Source organism: Lichenostomus cassidix, chromosome 6 (genome assembly GCF_008360975.1).
Source record: "Lichenostomus cassidix isolate B80296 chromosome 6, HeHo_3.0, whole genome shotgun sequence".
NCBI lineage: Eukaryota > Metazoa > Chordata > Aves > Passeriformes > Meliphagidae > Lichenostomus > Lichenostomus cassidix.
The window spans coordinates 29,285,432-29,300,952 of NC_139487.1; the positions used below are offsets into that span (position 1 = coordinate 29,285,432).

General features: G+C 43.0%; 1 protein-coding gene across 6 annotated transcripts in view; it reads left to right on the forward strand.

Moving 5' to 3' along the window:
* Positions 1-12,147, forward strand: part of ARID5B (AT-rich interaction domain 5B) — a 114,412-nt gene extending 102,265 nt beyond the window's left edge. For all 6 annotated transcript variants that reach the window (XM_085064240.1, XM_085064242.1, XM_085064241.1 and 3 more), the window contains 2 exons: positions 5,078-5,276; positions 9,185-12,147. In XM_085064240.1, coding sequence (XP_084920366.1) covers positions 5,078-5,276; positions 9,185-11,335 — 2,350 coding nt within the window. In that variant the 3' untranslated portion in view covers positions 11,336-12,147. The remainder of the gene's footprint in view (positions 1-5,077; positions 5,277-9,184) is intronic.
* The last annotated feature ends 3,374 nt before the right edge of the window (positions 12,148-15,521 follow it).

Below are 15,521 nucleotides of genomic sequence, written 5' to 3' on the forward strand. Positions count from 1 at the left end.
CCCTTGCCTACACTGGACCAATGCTCCAAGATTTATCCTTTGGAAAAGCATCAGGGTTAAAAAGACAAGACGTCTTGGAATCAGAGCTCAGGCATTCCTGCTGGTCCCTTAAAACAGCTGAATGTTTTGCCACTGACTTTCTAGGGGGAAAGAATCAGGTTTCTCTCACTAAGGTTACTGAGGCCCATTTGCACTGCAGGGGCTCTCCCAGCCCTGCACTCAGACCTTCTGGCTTAGGGGCTGCAGTCAGCTCTGCCCTACTGCTCTGAGAGCATCTTGGACCAGATGGGTGCCCTCTTGGACTGAAAAAAACAGCTGTCTTGTACCCCAGGTCTGGTAGTGCCTGCAGAGGAAAGAGTTGGAGCCTCCATGGCCTTATGTGCTCAGGAGGAGAGCGTTTTCAAGATTCCTGCCAGTAAAGAGACCTATTGGCTGTCCCTTTTCAGCATTTTTGAAGCTCTAACAGCTTAATGTTCTCATGATTTACATTAGCATCTAATCCTTGCATAATCTCACTAATCCCTTGGCCCCAAGATATCCATTGGCAGTGAGTTCCACGGGTTAACTGGTTGCTGTATTCATTCGATGGAGCAAATTTAAATAATTTTCCATTCCTGTTGCAATTAGCTTCCTTAACCTTAACAAGCACGCGAATGGGGCAACATGTCCGAAGGAATGGACTTCGGTATTTCAAGTCCTTCCAAGATATTCTTGTGGCTGAGAGGCTCCATTGCATCCTATTTTGTCTTGGGCTTGGAGCCCTTGAGAAAGTACAATGATGTCAGTGGGAGACATGCTGAAATATTTTATTCTGCCAGAAACAAAACAAAAATAAACACTGAAACAGCGGTACAAAAAATATTGTAGAGGTTGTGCTAAGCTGCCTCCTTCCCTCCATCACCATGTGTGTCCTGGGCATATGGTTCCTCCCCAGTCCCAGGGCCCCGTCATATCCATACACAGTAGGGAGAATTAAAGAGGAAACTGGCAGCCTTAACATTTAATTTCCTTCCTCTTTTTGGGCTGGTCAGATCCTTTGCATTATTGTAACTACTTTTTTTATCATGCCTATAAATAGATGTGCTCTCATGTGTCCTGTGAAGCAAAGTCAGGCCAAAAAAGTAATTCATTCTGCATAATCAATACATGTAGTGGTTATTGGCTCAGATGAGATCTTGTATTGTTAGTTCTGTAGCTGGGGAAAAGAAATGTTGACTAATAAAGATTAAGGGCTTTTTTTTCTTTTTATGGAATGCTAATGATGAAGACATGTTTGATATACTGTGAAATACATTTCTCTAATGTGAAGTTTCTGCTTTTTGTTGGGAAAGAGATTCAGTCCCTGGAGGATTTTAGAATTTGTAAATATAAAATTATCTGCTTCAGTGTTTTTTAAAAAAAGGTTGGCAGAAAGCCAGATTACTTACATTACTGTAATAGATTTGCTGACCTCTGACATCTGCTGCAGAGAAGTACATTGAATTTTTCATAATATCAGATGATGCAGATCTAAAAACTCAGTACACTGCACCATTATTTAATTCAGGACTTACTAAAGGAAAATCTTTTTTTCAGTAGCAGTTTATACGTGATTAAACTTAATATTGCCGATTGTAATAAATCAGGATTAGTATAGTACTGATTTGTTAATCTAACTTGTATTGATTTTAAGTTGTCTTTATTCAAAAAAAAAAAAAAAGAAATAAAGGAAAAAGACTGGCTTTTCACAGTGACTGAATTTAATAAGAAGCCCTGTGATAGCAAAGACTCCCCTACTGTTTCTGCTCTTGGCTGGAAAATGTTATTCTTGTATTATTCCAGGAAAAAAAAAAAAACCTCATGCTGCTAAAAATCTGCTGCCTGTGGAAAGATTTTTTTTAATACACTAGTGCTTACATATTCTATTTATGTTAATTGACTTATAAATAATACATTTTATTAATCTTAATATTGGAATCTTGATCATGATAAAGACTCTTTTATTTGGTCTTCTTGCAGGCGTTACAAGTAAATATTCTTTAGACCACAAAATATTCCCCCTCTTTTCCTTTTTTATGAATACTTTGATACCTCCCCCCCTGTCGGGAAGTACAGCCACAGTTCAAAGCGACTGAAAACATGGTTGTTGTTTCCAACATACGATACAGTTGAGGTATCTGGATCCAGTTTTTTGGACATTGTCTTTACCTCTCCTTGCGCAAAGATTGATTAAATCTTACCTGCACTGCAAATATTTGACAAAAGAAAAAAAAATCTCGTGCTGGTTTCAGACATGTCACATTCTGCTAAACTATTTGGCTAACAGCAGATCGCATTCTTCCGGTGTTGGGCAATATTGACCTTAAATTGGCTAAGCCGGCTGCTTTCATGGCATGTGAGCCGGCTGCTTACATGTTCTGAGAGCTGTATTAGCTTTATTACTCCTGTGCTATAAAAACTTCTAATAATCAAATGATAAGATCATATCCTGTGGGTAATTGTGTTGTACCAGGACAGGATAACTGAAAAAACATTCAGTGAAAATTGCAACCGACGGAAATCTCTACGTGAAGCGGCAATTGCTGGTGTTGCTGGGCTCGGTGCTGCTCCCTGGGGTCTCACAGCCCGTGTTCCTGCCCGGCTCCTCGCCAGGCGCCCCCAAAAGCCACCTCAGCCAGCCCTCCTTTGAAACAAGGAGGGGAAAATCCTAGAACAAGCCATCCTTGTGTTTTGACTCAGTTTTACCTTAGTCATGCCGCCTCCCCGATACACGAAACATTTAATTCCAGATTTCCTGCCGCTGGCTCCAGGCCGCTGACCGGCTATGTGAAATGTATTTTTACTGCTGTCGGCCTGCCAACTGCTGAGCTCAGTGAAAAACAACTAAAATGAAAACCTTGTACTCCCACATGAACCGTTAAGATCAGAAAAGGAAATTTAAGCCACGGTTACTAATTAGCACCCAAGCTAATGAGTTCTGGTGAGGTGCAGAAGCAGGAGGAGGAGGAGTTTGGGTCCCGCGTTACCCTACAAGGCTCGGCGGAGAGCACGCGAGCAGTGATTAATCGCGTTGGCCCGGGCCTTGCTCCCAGCCCAGCCGTAGCCACCGGGTTAATCACTCAGCATCTTCCAGGGAAAGGCTTGTTCCTGGGGCTGGGAGCATCTCCGTCTCCCATGAGACACCGGACAGCGTCTGAAACCTTTACAGATGGAATATGTAGATTTTTAATGGGTGATGCGTTCCCATGGAAACAAAACAAAGTCAAACACTCCCCTCGCAGTGCTAACAATTACTGTAATAAAATGTGTTTTTATTAAAAGCGATTTTAAATATTTAACACATGGCAGAGTGGCCTTGGCGCTACCCTATGTGAAACCCAGCCTTGCCTTTAGTGAAGTCCAAAGTGCTTTGTGCAGCACAGGGAGGAATTTGGTGTTTTCACCAATATTTGCGCTTTGCGAATGAAATGTAACAGCCTCAAGTATGAACAGGATTATTTTTTTTTCTTCTTCTGCTTAGTTATGCTTTTTATTATATAAACATTAACTGTAATATTACAGTGGGAAGCAGGTATTTGGCAACTACATATTATTTTGCTAAGTTTGCATAGAGGGAGCAGTTTCCAGTTTTAGCAGCTGTAACATGTTTAAACTCAGTTTGTAATGGGATCTGAAGATGAATATTCCCTGTGGGCTCTGCTTAGCTTCATTACTGGAGCCCTGCCAAATTCAGGGCTAGAAAGTATTATTCACGCCTCTTTGCACATACCATGTCAGAGCATGCTCAGTTAATGAATTTTGTTTCTAATATAGCATAAATTAGGTTTATATTTTAACATAATTTATGTTGTATTTTATTAAAATGTAAAATATTATGATCACGAGCAATCTAATTTCTGCTCTCTTAGGCCCAAACTGTGTTTGAACATCTAAGTATGTAAATCAAAATTGCATGCTTAGGAACTGATTCTAGGATAACAAACGAATATCTGAACCAAAGAGGTTTCTGCCTTGGAGTCTTAGATTAAAGATAATTAAGGATTCCTGGTATTTGGGCAGATTTATGTTGTTTATAACCAAAGTACATTTTCTTCATAGAGTCAACTTGTCTTTTTTTTTTAACAAATTATGTTTGCTGTATTAAAGTTCATATTTTTAAAGTCTGTCTTGTATTAATCCCACAGCGAGTCATTAATCATACCAAAATGCATTATAAAAACTTTAATCACTGAAGTTGAAACTGAGATTGTAATGCAATCCATCCCTTTTAATTATATCAGTTATTTTTCCTTTCAGAACAAGAATTGTAAAGGGAAAACAGAAAGATTAAAACTCGGTGTGTTTGATGCTTTCAGGGGAGGATTTTTTTTGTTTGTGTTTCTTCCTTGTGTTTTTAAAGCGATTTCATGCACTTTGTGGCAGACAGTTTCACAGTGAAGAACTCCTTCATTTTTAACTCTTCTCCTCTCCCCTTCCTCTTTAAAAAAGGCTCCCTGGCCAAGGAAGGGAGTGTGGTGGCTGTCACTACAAGGGTGCCTAGCACGGTTGGCACTGGGCTGGTGCTGGTGACGGCGTGGCGGGTGCTGTGCCCATCCCTGTAGGGTTCCTGCAGCCCAGCTCTCCTGGCTCCTGCCACGTTCCTGGCACTCGCCCTTGCACTGAAGGGAAATACCAGCTTGGAAATTGTGTAGCTGTTATCAAGTTGGCTGTGGCTTTGAGGTGTTTTCCTAGGGTTTGCTGCATGCTGTTAAAGTTGGGGAGGGGAAATAAAAATAAATGGTGTGGGCTTTTTTTTAAATTGGTCTAAAACATAATGGCTGATACTCTCATCTGGTACAAATTGGTGTAGCCACACAAACCACTGAAGAGTTACTGACTGATCCACACCGACTCTAACCCCACTGAATTTATGCCACATTATAATCATGCCAAATAAATTGATTTCTTATACTTGGATTTATCGATGTAGAGTTTAAACTGTTGCTTTTATGGCATGAAAGAAAATGGATTTATTAAGTAAACTGCTCATAGTAGATACATTTTTTTTCTTTGCTAGAACAGCAAAACCTGATCAATTATTTGTTCCTTAATCCCCTAGATTAATCCTGCCATATGAAAGATTTATTAAAGGAGAGGAAGATAAGCCACTGCCTCCAGTGAAACCTCGAAAACAGGATAACAGTTCCCAGGAGAGTGAAGCGAAAACAAAAGTGACTGGAACAAAACGCATCAAAAATGAAAACCAAAAGAGCAAGAAGGAAAAAGATAATTCACAGAAACCCCAAGATGCATCTGAGGTCTGTTGCTTCCCTGCTTTTCAATTTTTCAATTAAAAATGCACAGCTTTAATCACATGAAATCCAGTGATAAAATATATAATTTAAACTGGAGAATTCCAACTGGTTGGCCTTTTAGTTTGCTCAGCAATGGAAACTCAGCTGTTGTGATACTGTCTGTGCTGGGATTTTGCTGGGCTGTGAATGGCAGCCAGTGAGCTCCATATTGCATAGCAGGGATGGCAGGGGACCAAGCACTGGATGTGACTAGTACCAGTTCTGCTCTTTGTATTATACAGTGGTCACCACTAACAGATCAGCAGCTGCCAAAGGGAAACCACACAACTACCACAGTTATTTCCTAATCTAAGTATAGGGTGCAGGAACCTCTAATACTGTTGATAATACTGTGGTAACTGTTGGACACAGCTGATGTTTATAATGGTAACCTCTGGATCAGCCCTTTTGTGTTCACAGATGTATGCATGGCTGTCAGAAAAGGTATTACTCCCTAAGATTTTTATTATGTTACACTAAATTTATTTTTTAACCAAAAGGTCACATTTTGAGGGAACCACCTTCCAAGCCCTGAGACTGACTTCCCTCTCCCAGTCAGCAGCATTCAGCTGAGGTTCCTATTCAGACATAATAGGTTCCTTTCCTGTCACCGTGCTTCACATGGGCAGGCCCCAATTTCCACATAGACCCACATTATTTGCAGGCATAGGACAGCCCTCATGGAACAAATTTTATGTTCACAGCACAGGGAAAGATAGGTGGTAGAATTCATATTTGTCTGCAAATAAGGGTAGATTTCAAGTGTTGTTAAATGATACAAAATTGGTCCTATGCACGTTCCTTTGCACATCCTGCCCACTGTCTCCTGCGCCCCGCTTGCATGCCATGTGAAGGAGGTGGTGAAGCTCCTCACACACAACCCCTGCAAAACATGTTGCTTTTCCTGTCTCAGTCTGCCAGATCACAGCAGCCTTCGAGGCGTTGCAGTGAAAGTAAGTATTTAAAGAATGTCGAAACACATGACGTGCCCGGCAGACTATGGCTGCTCCTTTGACTTCATTGCGTCTGGCAGGTACAGAAGTCCTGTTTCTAAACTTGTTTGGAAATTTTATTGAGTCAGCTATCAACAGTCCTCCTCCTCATTGTTTTAAAAAAACAATGCAGGATCTGTAAACACAGTTGCCTCTGAGACTTCATGTACCCAGTTTTGTGAACAGAAAATTTTGGTTTTCATGTCGCCCTACCTCTTTAAATTGTGCTTACAAGGACAATTTAATCTCCCATCCGAAGAAGAATTTGTGTTTTAAATTGCCTTGATCAACAGTACCATTAATATCTAATTTAAGAGCACTCCCCAGAGAAACCTTTTTTTTCTTTTTCTCTTGCCATTGTAATTTTCAAGTAGGGGGAGCCCTGTTTGGGTAAAATAAAAAAATTCTAAAAAACACATCAGGAGTACTCATAAACGTGCTTCAGTCACTGGAAGGTTGCAAGACAAATTTTCCAAAGCAAGGAGAAGTGAAGTGAAAGCTTGTGCTCCCTTCCCTTGTCATTCCTTCATCCCTGGTTATTTATTGAGGATCTTGGATCAGCAAGATACCTTACACATTTTCTGTACCGCTGCTGCTAAGCCCAGCATAACAAGTCAGCAATAGAGCAACAGCCTTCACTTTGAATTTCCTTGCTTTTGTTGTTCCCTTTCTCAAACTTCCTGCTGTTTAGACTGAAGTTATTTTTGTGTGGTTTGCAGGAAGAGTTCCTAAACTGTGCTTATCGGAAATGTAGGGAGCCTAGACAAGACAACAAAAATGTACAATTACGGCAGTTTCCTATTGTAAAATGGTACCTTTTATAGCAAAATTGATGCCTCCTCCCTGACTGGGGTGGAAGATGTGTCCTGCCCCTATTTGATCAGGGTGGGCCATTAAGGACCTTGACCTCCAGTCACCATACAGGTCAGTGATCACACAAAGCCTGAGCAGCAAAGGGGCTGCAGGATGGATACTTCACCCTTGGGTGGGTGTAGGGCTCCAGAACTCATCTGTGCTTTGCCTATTGGAGGGCTCCATGCCCAGGATGTGGCACTTGACAGGGGTAGCACACAGGAAACATTCAGCTCCTTTGGGTGGTACAAAATCTAGGTCTGCTGGAGCCAGGCAGAAGGTTGCATGTATCTCACACTGCAGCCATGCCCTGGCAGTGGACCCTCATTTCTGAGCCCTCATCCAGGCACAGGAGTGATGGGGTATTGCTCTGAAGGAGAGCCCCATAGCTGCCACATAAATGTGGGCACATCCCCAGCCAAGCCACCACTTAAGCCATTTCTGCATGTGGCCTGGGAGCTGGCCGTAGCTGTGAGCTGGAAAGGCATAATCCAGTTACAAATGTGTGGTCCTCTCAATTGCGTGTTCAACTCATGCACCATTAGAAGTATGCAGGGAGAGAATATAACTTTAATTTATTAGGATTGCATTTGCCTTTGTGCTCTTCACTGTTTTCCTGCCATCACAATGACATTGTCAGTGTAACAAGACACCAGACAAAATGCTATTAGCCTTCGACTGCACATTTCCTCACAATAGCTGAAACTTCAATCAAAGTGTTGCTTAACAGAAACAAAGAGCAGAATGTACAGTTATTAAATATGATTCTCTTTTTTTTCTCCTCCTTGCTTTGCTCATCTGTCTGGTATTTGCCTGTAATTTTATAAGCTCAAGAGACTAGCGATGGTACTTTGTAAAGGACCTAATGATGGTATTTGGCTGCAAAAGACAGCTATGAGTTTAAAAAGAAGAAGTTAGGATGACTAACAGACACTGTAACTAATAGGCCAACCAAACAGACAGGAATATTTAAAAGCAGCTGTGAAGAAATAAATCTCTGAGAGGGTTAGATTCGTTAGGATCGTCTCCGATTCCCCGCTCCTGCGACAGACCATAAAGCAGCATTTAGATGATAACTTTCTCGATGCGTCTTATCTGTACAATGAAGGAAGAAAGAAAACAATAATAATAAAGGAGTCATACAATGCTGCTGTTTTATGACCGTCTTCTACCATGACATGTCAGAGGAGAGTGACAGCAGTTTTGAAAAGGACTGTCAGTCAGCTGGATCGCAGATGGGACGCTCTGGTGACCTCTGTGGGTCACAGTTCAGCTGGCTACATAATGGGATGAATAGTGTGAATTGTGCACACAAGCTGTATTAATGGGGGAGCAGAACGAGCCGCGGTCCCATTGACGAGAACGTATAAAAGCCATGTTTGTAATAGCAGGCACACACACTTACTGAATGTTGACAACTTCATTTTAATCCGTTAATAAAAAAATGTGTGTCCTAGTTAAGCTGTGGCAGTGATTTGCTGCCTACAATAGGGATTTCTAGTATGCCATTTCTATCATTTTCACACTTTAATGCAGAACTGGGTGTGAATGATCTCCTCTGTGATCACTGAATTTTAAGATAGCTGTGCTGGAGAAACTTTAGGGAAGGAGAAGCATAGGAATAGTGTGGTTTTCTTAGGTGAAGCTGGCTAGCAGGAGAAATTTCTATAGCCTTATCATTTCTGTTATGAAATCTGGTCTTCTGCATTTGCCTAATTAATTTTAAAAGAGTATATAACCTCAGCATTTAGCTATCTGGTAAAGCCACCAGTGCCTCTCATCAGGTTACAAACATCTGCTGTTTTGAAATGCTTTATTGTGACTCTGGCAGGGATGGTGTATTTTTTAGTATTTCCAGGAGATACTTCTCTTTGTTTGAGTCCAATACCTGTAGAGTCTTCATGTGCCAGCAAGGTGGTTGGCAAGCTCTTCTCTAAAAGTAGCCAGCCATGTACTGTGCATAACCTTACAAACAGGCTGCCAAAACACACTGCATTCTTACTCCTGTCTGTTGAATCATTTCATTAGGTTTCATCAGAACAAGAGAAGGGTCAAGAATCATCAGACCAGAAGAACTTCTCCGAACACCCTGCAGTGGGAGAGGTGAAACAACCTGTGCAAGGCCCTCCATCTCTTTTACCAGAGACAGCTCAGACCCTGCCTCCAGAGAAGACAGACATGGCAGAAAACAGCACCAACAGTGAGAAAGCCAAGGAGGAGGTTCAGCACTCGTCCTCTTTCTCAAATATATCTGTGCCCCCAGAAGAAGACACTGTGCTGGATGCCACTGTAACAAAACGATTACACCCTCCAGCAGATGCCCTGGAAGACACAAAGCCTGAACAAAGACTACACAAAGCTTTTACTGATAGCCTAGAAAGTGAACCTCCAGAAATGCCCTTCACAACTTTCCCAGTCCATCTGCCCACTCAGAGCGACATGGAAGATGAGAAACTGCCGGAGATGGCCGATTACATCGCAAACTGCACGGTGAAAGTGGACCAGCTGGGAAACGAAGATATCCACAATGCACTAAAGCAAACACCCAAAGTACTGGTGGTGCAGAACTTTGATATGTTCAAGGAAAAGGAGCTGCCTGGGACCATGAACGATGACTCCAGTTTTGGTTATACACCACTGTTGTACTCAAAAGGTAATCCAGGCATCATGTCACCCCTGGCAAAGAAGAAGCTGCTGTCGCAGGTCAGTGGGGCAGCGCTCTCGTGTAACTATCCTTATGGTTCTCCTCCGCCTTTGATAAGCAAAAAGAAACTCAGCAGCAGAGATGAACTGTCCTCAGGCATATCGCAAGGTCCCCATGCCCCTAATTCTGATTCTGTAGCAGTTAATAGGCCCTCAGTCATACAACATGTGCAGAGTTTTAAAACCAAGGAAGAAAGGAAGTCAATTAATGATGTTTTTAAACATGACATGCTAAGTAAACCGGATCCTCAGCGCTGTGATTTTTCAAAACATCACCTCAGTTCTCTTGCCGAGTCATACCTACCGAAGTCGGATATCCAGGACTGCAAAGATAAAATGAGTGAGAAAAGGGCACTGCAGCACTCCCATGTGCCCACTTTCTTGGCAGATTTTTATTCATCACCTCATCTGCACAGCCTTTATAGGCACACAGAACACCACCTTAATAATGAACAGACATCAAAGTACCTCCCCCGGGACATGTTCAGAGAGTCTGAAAATATTTCTACTTTTACTCAACACAAACACCAAGAAAAACTAAATTTAAATTATCGCCCATCTTTGCATCAGCAAGAAAAAAAGGCAACAGTGGAGGCTTCTTCAGATGATCAGCCAACAGATTTGAGTCTTCCAAAGAGCATACACAAACAGACTGCAAAGGCTCCGGGCTCCAGCCTCCCTCACTCATCCATGGCCCAGCAAGAATGCAAAGGTATCTCCCCGTTCCAGGCTGCCAGCAGCCAGGCGGTGAGCCTAGACTGTAACCCCAAAGCTTGCCGTGTGTCCCCCATGGCCATGACAGCCCCGAAAAAACACAGCGAGTTGCTCCATAGGTCTGGGAAACAGCAGGCCCAGAGGCTGGAGAACCTGAGGAAGATGGAGGGGATGGTGCATCCTATCATCAGCCGCAGAACGAGCCCTCAAAACGTGGGGGCTGCCCGACCTCTGAAACGGAGCCTGGAGGATTTGGACAAAGTCATTTCTGAAAAAAAAATCCGAGCTGTCTCTCCTATACACTTGCCAAAGGAGACCCTGGCAAAAGACAAGGTTCCCGACCCAGAGGGAGAAGGCAGCAAGTCGGTGCACAGCCTCCATTCTGGCAGCATGCTGGAAAGCCACAAATTTCCCCTGTCAGCCCCCATCTTCCCAGGCTTGTATCCGGGAAGCCTGTGCACAGGGCTGAACAATCGCCTCCCGCCTGGGTATTCTCATCCCCTGCAGTACTTGAAAAATCAAACTGTGCTATCCCCACTAATGCAGCCTTTGGCTCTTCACTCCTTTATGGTGCAGAGACAATTCCTCACATCCCCTGCAAACTCCCAGCAACTGTACAGACACTTAGCTGCAGCAACACCTGTAGGAAGTTCCTACGGTGACCTTTTGCATAACAGCATTTATCCTTTAGCTGCTATAAACCCTCAAGCTGCGTTCCCACCTTCCCAGCTATCCTCTGTACATCCCAGCACAAAACTGTAAACCCTGTCACTCACAGAAAAAGGTCTGAGGAGAAAAGTTCAGTTAGCGACATTCCTCCCCCTGTGACAATGTGTCGCAGATTTAGCGATCTGTGTTTTTGTCAACCAGGATGCATTTGTATCCCCCCTAGAGGAGTGCTTCGGAGTTTGATGGAGACAGGACTGCTTCTTTAATTCTGGCTCCCACATCAGCCCCCTCACCCCTTATCTCTGCCCTCACAAAAAAGAAAACCAAACCAAAAGAAAAAGAAAAAAAAAAACAAGAAACAAAAACACAGGAAAAAAAAAAAGAAAAAATCATTGGATTTTGCATATGTGCTTTCTGAAAGGACTTGAACATGGTAAGAGCAGATGTTCAAAGGCAGCCGTGGAAACGCAGGTCCAGTCCTGAGCTCACTGAAACCCCAGTGAGGGCTGCGTTTGCCTTTCACTGAGCTGAGGACCAGAGGCCGTGCATTGTTGCAAATGAGTCAAGGACTCGAGACGAACCTGGAAAGGAGAAGTGGGCCGAGAATCTGTACAATCAGTGGATGTGCTTTTTTGGGTAACTTTTCCTTACTTTTAAAGATTCAATCAATGCAATGTATAGTAAAACGGCAATAGATTTTTTCATTTTAACACTATTAGAACAGAAGGGTAAACACTGTTTAATTTGACTGTACATATCCACTTCGTAAACTACCAGTGTCACATTTGGTCACAATAATTTATATAGTTACGTTTGTCCAGTATATTCTGTGCTCTTTATGTTTGTTTCTTCTGTTTTGGGTTCTTTTTTTTTTTTTAAATTAAACAGTATCATTTTATCTGCAACTTTTTTAAAGGCTGTGGCTGTCCTAATTTTTTTTTTTATTATGTGTTTGTAATTTTTCCAGTTTCTTTATACTTTTGAGCAGCATTTTTGTTTTTTGTGGTAACGTTTACTGTTTACAAACTGAAGCAACTGGTTCAGATTAATCTTAATGGTTATAAACATACTGTAGGTGATGTTATGGTGCAAGGATGCGAACAAGGTTCCTTTCCCCACGGCCCACCCCTGTGAGGTGCTGAGCACCTCTCGCCCTCCTCCTGTTGTTGCGATGGCTCCTACGCCGCGTCTCCCCTCCCACCGAGCTTTGCTTTCCTGTATCGTGGTCTGTGAATTTGTCGAGCGTTGTACTTAACCTTACCTAGGCTGTGAAGCTCTCCTGCCTACCAGAGAAATGGTCTAGAAAACAAAACTTCCCTGGCACAAGCTGCTGGATGGCAAAGGAGTGCAGAAAATGGATTTGTGGTTTGCGAGAATGTTGAGAATTTCAGAAGCTGTGAGAGGAGCCAGTGTGGATTGGAATCAGAGGCTTACGGGTTGGGTCCTGTGCCTCACGATGGGTAGGGGGTTCCGTGCAGTGGTCGGGATGGTCCTTCCACACTCCACGGGGATCTCAGCCTCTCTCTGGGCATCCTTGCGCAGGGGGAAAGCCCAGGCATGGAGAGGCTGGATTTTCCTGCTGAAAGAGCTTCCCTGTGGATGTATATTCACTTTGCAGGACGTCACCACCCCGCAGCTGAGCACAGACATTGATAAAGCAAAGTGTGACTTGGAGGCTTTACACAATGTGAAAATTGGTTGTGGTTCAAACCATCTCAGTTACTGTTCAAAGACAGCATACTCGATACAAAAAGAAAAAACAAAAACTACTAAGAAACACTTTGCATGCTAGGCATGTCATTAAATTTTCCCGTGATATGAAGCCAAATACAATATATAATGTATCATACTTAATATCCAAAGGTGGAAACCAGAATAATATACTCGTCTACTGTTAAAAATCCAGCTTCTTCAATTAAATACTTTATATTCCTGTGGTAAAACTATATTTAATTGATTGATAAACAGACTAGTAGAACTTGGAACATGGATGTGCCAGTGCAGAGTATCCTGCTGCTTCACAAGTAATACAGGAAAAAGAACCGCAGGCTCATCCAGGCAGAGGCCACAGTGTGGAGGACATCTCTAGTAAAGTTGCACTAGATCTGAATCACGTAAGAATCAGGGGTTTGGGGATGGGGGGGAGGAGGGCGGGGGGAAAAGGGGGAGAGAATATAAAAATCTACAGCAAACGCAAACAGAAGCTTGTCATGTGTTTGGCAAAGCAAATGCTTCTCCTTGTTTCGGTTAAGTTGTGTGTCCTGGAGTTGTGCATTTGTTGACGCAAAGTGTCCAATGTCCCTTTTGGTTACGTCCTGTTGGAGTTTGCAAAAGAAGTTTGCTTTTTGGAGCCGTGCTGAGGCAGTGCAGGGCTGGGGGACAGGGAGAGGGGAGGAAGGCTCCTCGCTTGCCCCACGAGGAGACTGGCCGCTGCTGGCTGGGGAAGCTCATAATACACTGGGCAAAACGTCAGGGTGAAGGAAGAGAAATGGTGGCATAAACCCCCAACAGAAGCAATGCATTATTTGTTTAAGAACTCTTTTAATAGAAATCTTGGAAATCTTTCAACAGACTATTGAATTCTTCATTGGCTGAAAAGTCTTTTTTTTTTCTCAATGTCTTAAACGGGGCTTTGTTTGCATTGTTTGAGTTCAAGGGGCCTTATTATTGAATGAAACTGCACAAGCTTTTCTTTGTGCAATCAGACCATTGTTATTGGTAGGTTTGTAAAGGAAACTGCAGAATCTAATTGGCAATAGAGTCATAAATCTATTCACTAGGAGCCAGTTCCAAGAAATGTTGCAATTCAAACGCACTATGTCCAGGATGCGTTAGGGATGCTAAAGGTTGTGAGATCCAAAGGAAAAGGCCCAGCAGCAAACGGCTCGCATATAGCTTCTGGTCACACTCTGAGCCAGGCATTGCGAAGTGCATGGGAAGCAGGGCCTGATTGCCAGTGTGATCTGTACCCCTGGCCAGGCGGGGCGGGAGCAGCCAGCAGTTTGCAGCAGGTCGGTCGTGGCTGTGAGCTGGCGTGGTGCAATGAGCTTGCCCAGTGGGTTGGTGCCTGGAACCTAGTTTGTCCCAGCAGCAGTGAAGTTGGCTTGGCAGCCTCTGGAGGCAAGCCTCAAGCAGGAGGCAAGTGCTGTGCTGCCTCTTGCCAGCACCTCTGCCCCATTTGGGGAGACATGGGGCTGCTGTCTCCAGAGACCACCACAGGGGTCCCTCACCCCCACCACCTGCCTGCTTCCTTTGCGGCAGTCGGTGAGGTCGCGTGCTGTCCAGCTTTGCCATCGTGGTGATTTTGATGAGCAGTGGGACCTTCCTGCACTGGTGTGAGGCAGGTGGCATTGGCAGTGCTGCTGTGAGCGCTGTTTGCTGTACATGTGGTTGATATTTTGCTTGTTCTCTTCCTCCTCCTCCCCTCTCCCCCCAGCCCCGCAGTTTTAAATATGTTCTAATAATGGCAGCATAATCTACTAGCTGTTTATACTTTTTTAACTTTCTTTTGTTGTAAATATTGTATACTTTTTGTGATTCAAGTTATGTAGCCTATATGCTCTGTAAGGTGATGATTTGTATATATAAAAATGGCCCAGTAATATTATATAGTTTCCCATTTAAAAGGTTATTGAGTAACCTTTGTGTTAGTTTAAACACTACCAGAAATAAAGCTGAGCCAACTATAAACACTCAATTTTTGTATGTTTTCCAAATTGTACTTATTAATGCTTTTGATACTGTATTATGTGCCAATAGTTTCCCAATCACATAGCAGGCAAAAGATATTTTGTACTTTTTGATCCACTGTAATATTTAATAAAAAATGTTACTATCTGTTCCCTTTTGTGTTTGATTAATAATTCTGTAAACAGCCCTTATCACATTGGATTACATATTATCCCATCCGACCTTTCAGCCCTCTTATATTGGCTTTTCCAGAGAAAGTGTCTCCTCCTGCAAATGATTAGATTAAAGAAATGGAAGTTTGCAATTTCCTAAAAGAAGAAGAGACAAGATCTTCAGTCAGTGCCCTTCTATTTTTGCAGTATGCTTGTATTAAAGTGTGGCTGTGATCAGGCTGACTGTAGGAATAGCTTTTGAGAGGGCAGCTTTCATGCCTATCCAGTGGCTCCAGTACCAAATTTGCCCCATTTGCATCTCAGAGAAGGATTTTTTTCTACCAGTACTGCAGGCATGAGCTGGAATCTGAAAATTACCCCAGCTTCATCCCAGCTCAAACACGGATAAGGTTCTGGAGTCTTGGAGTCAGATGCTA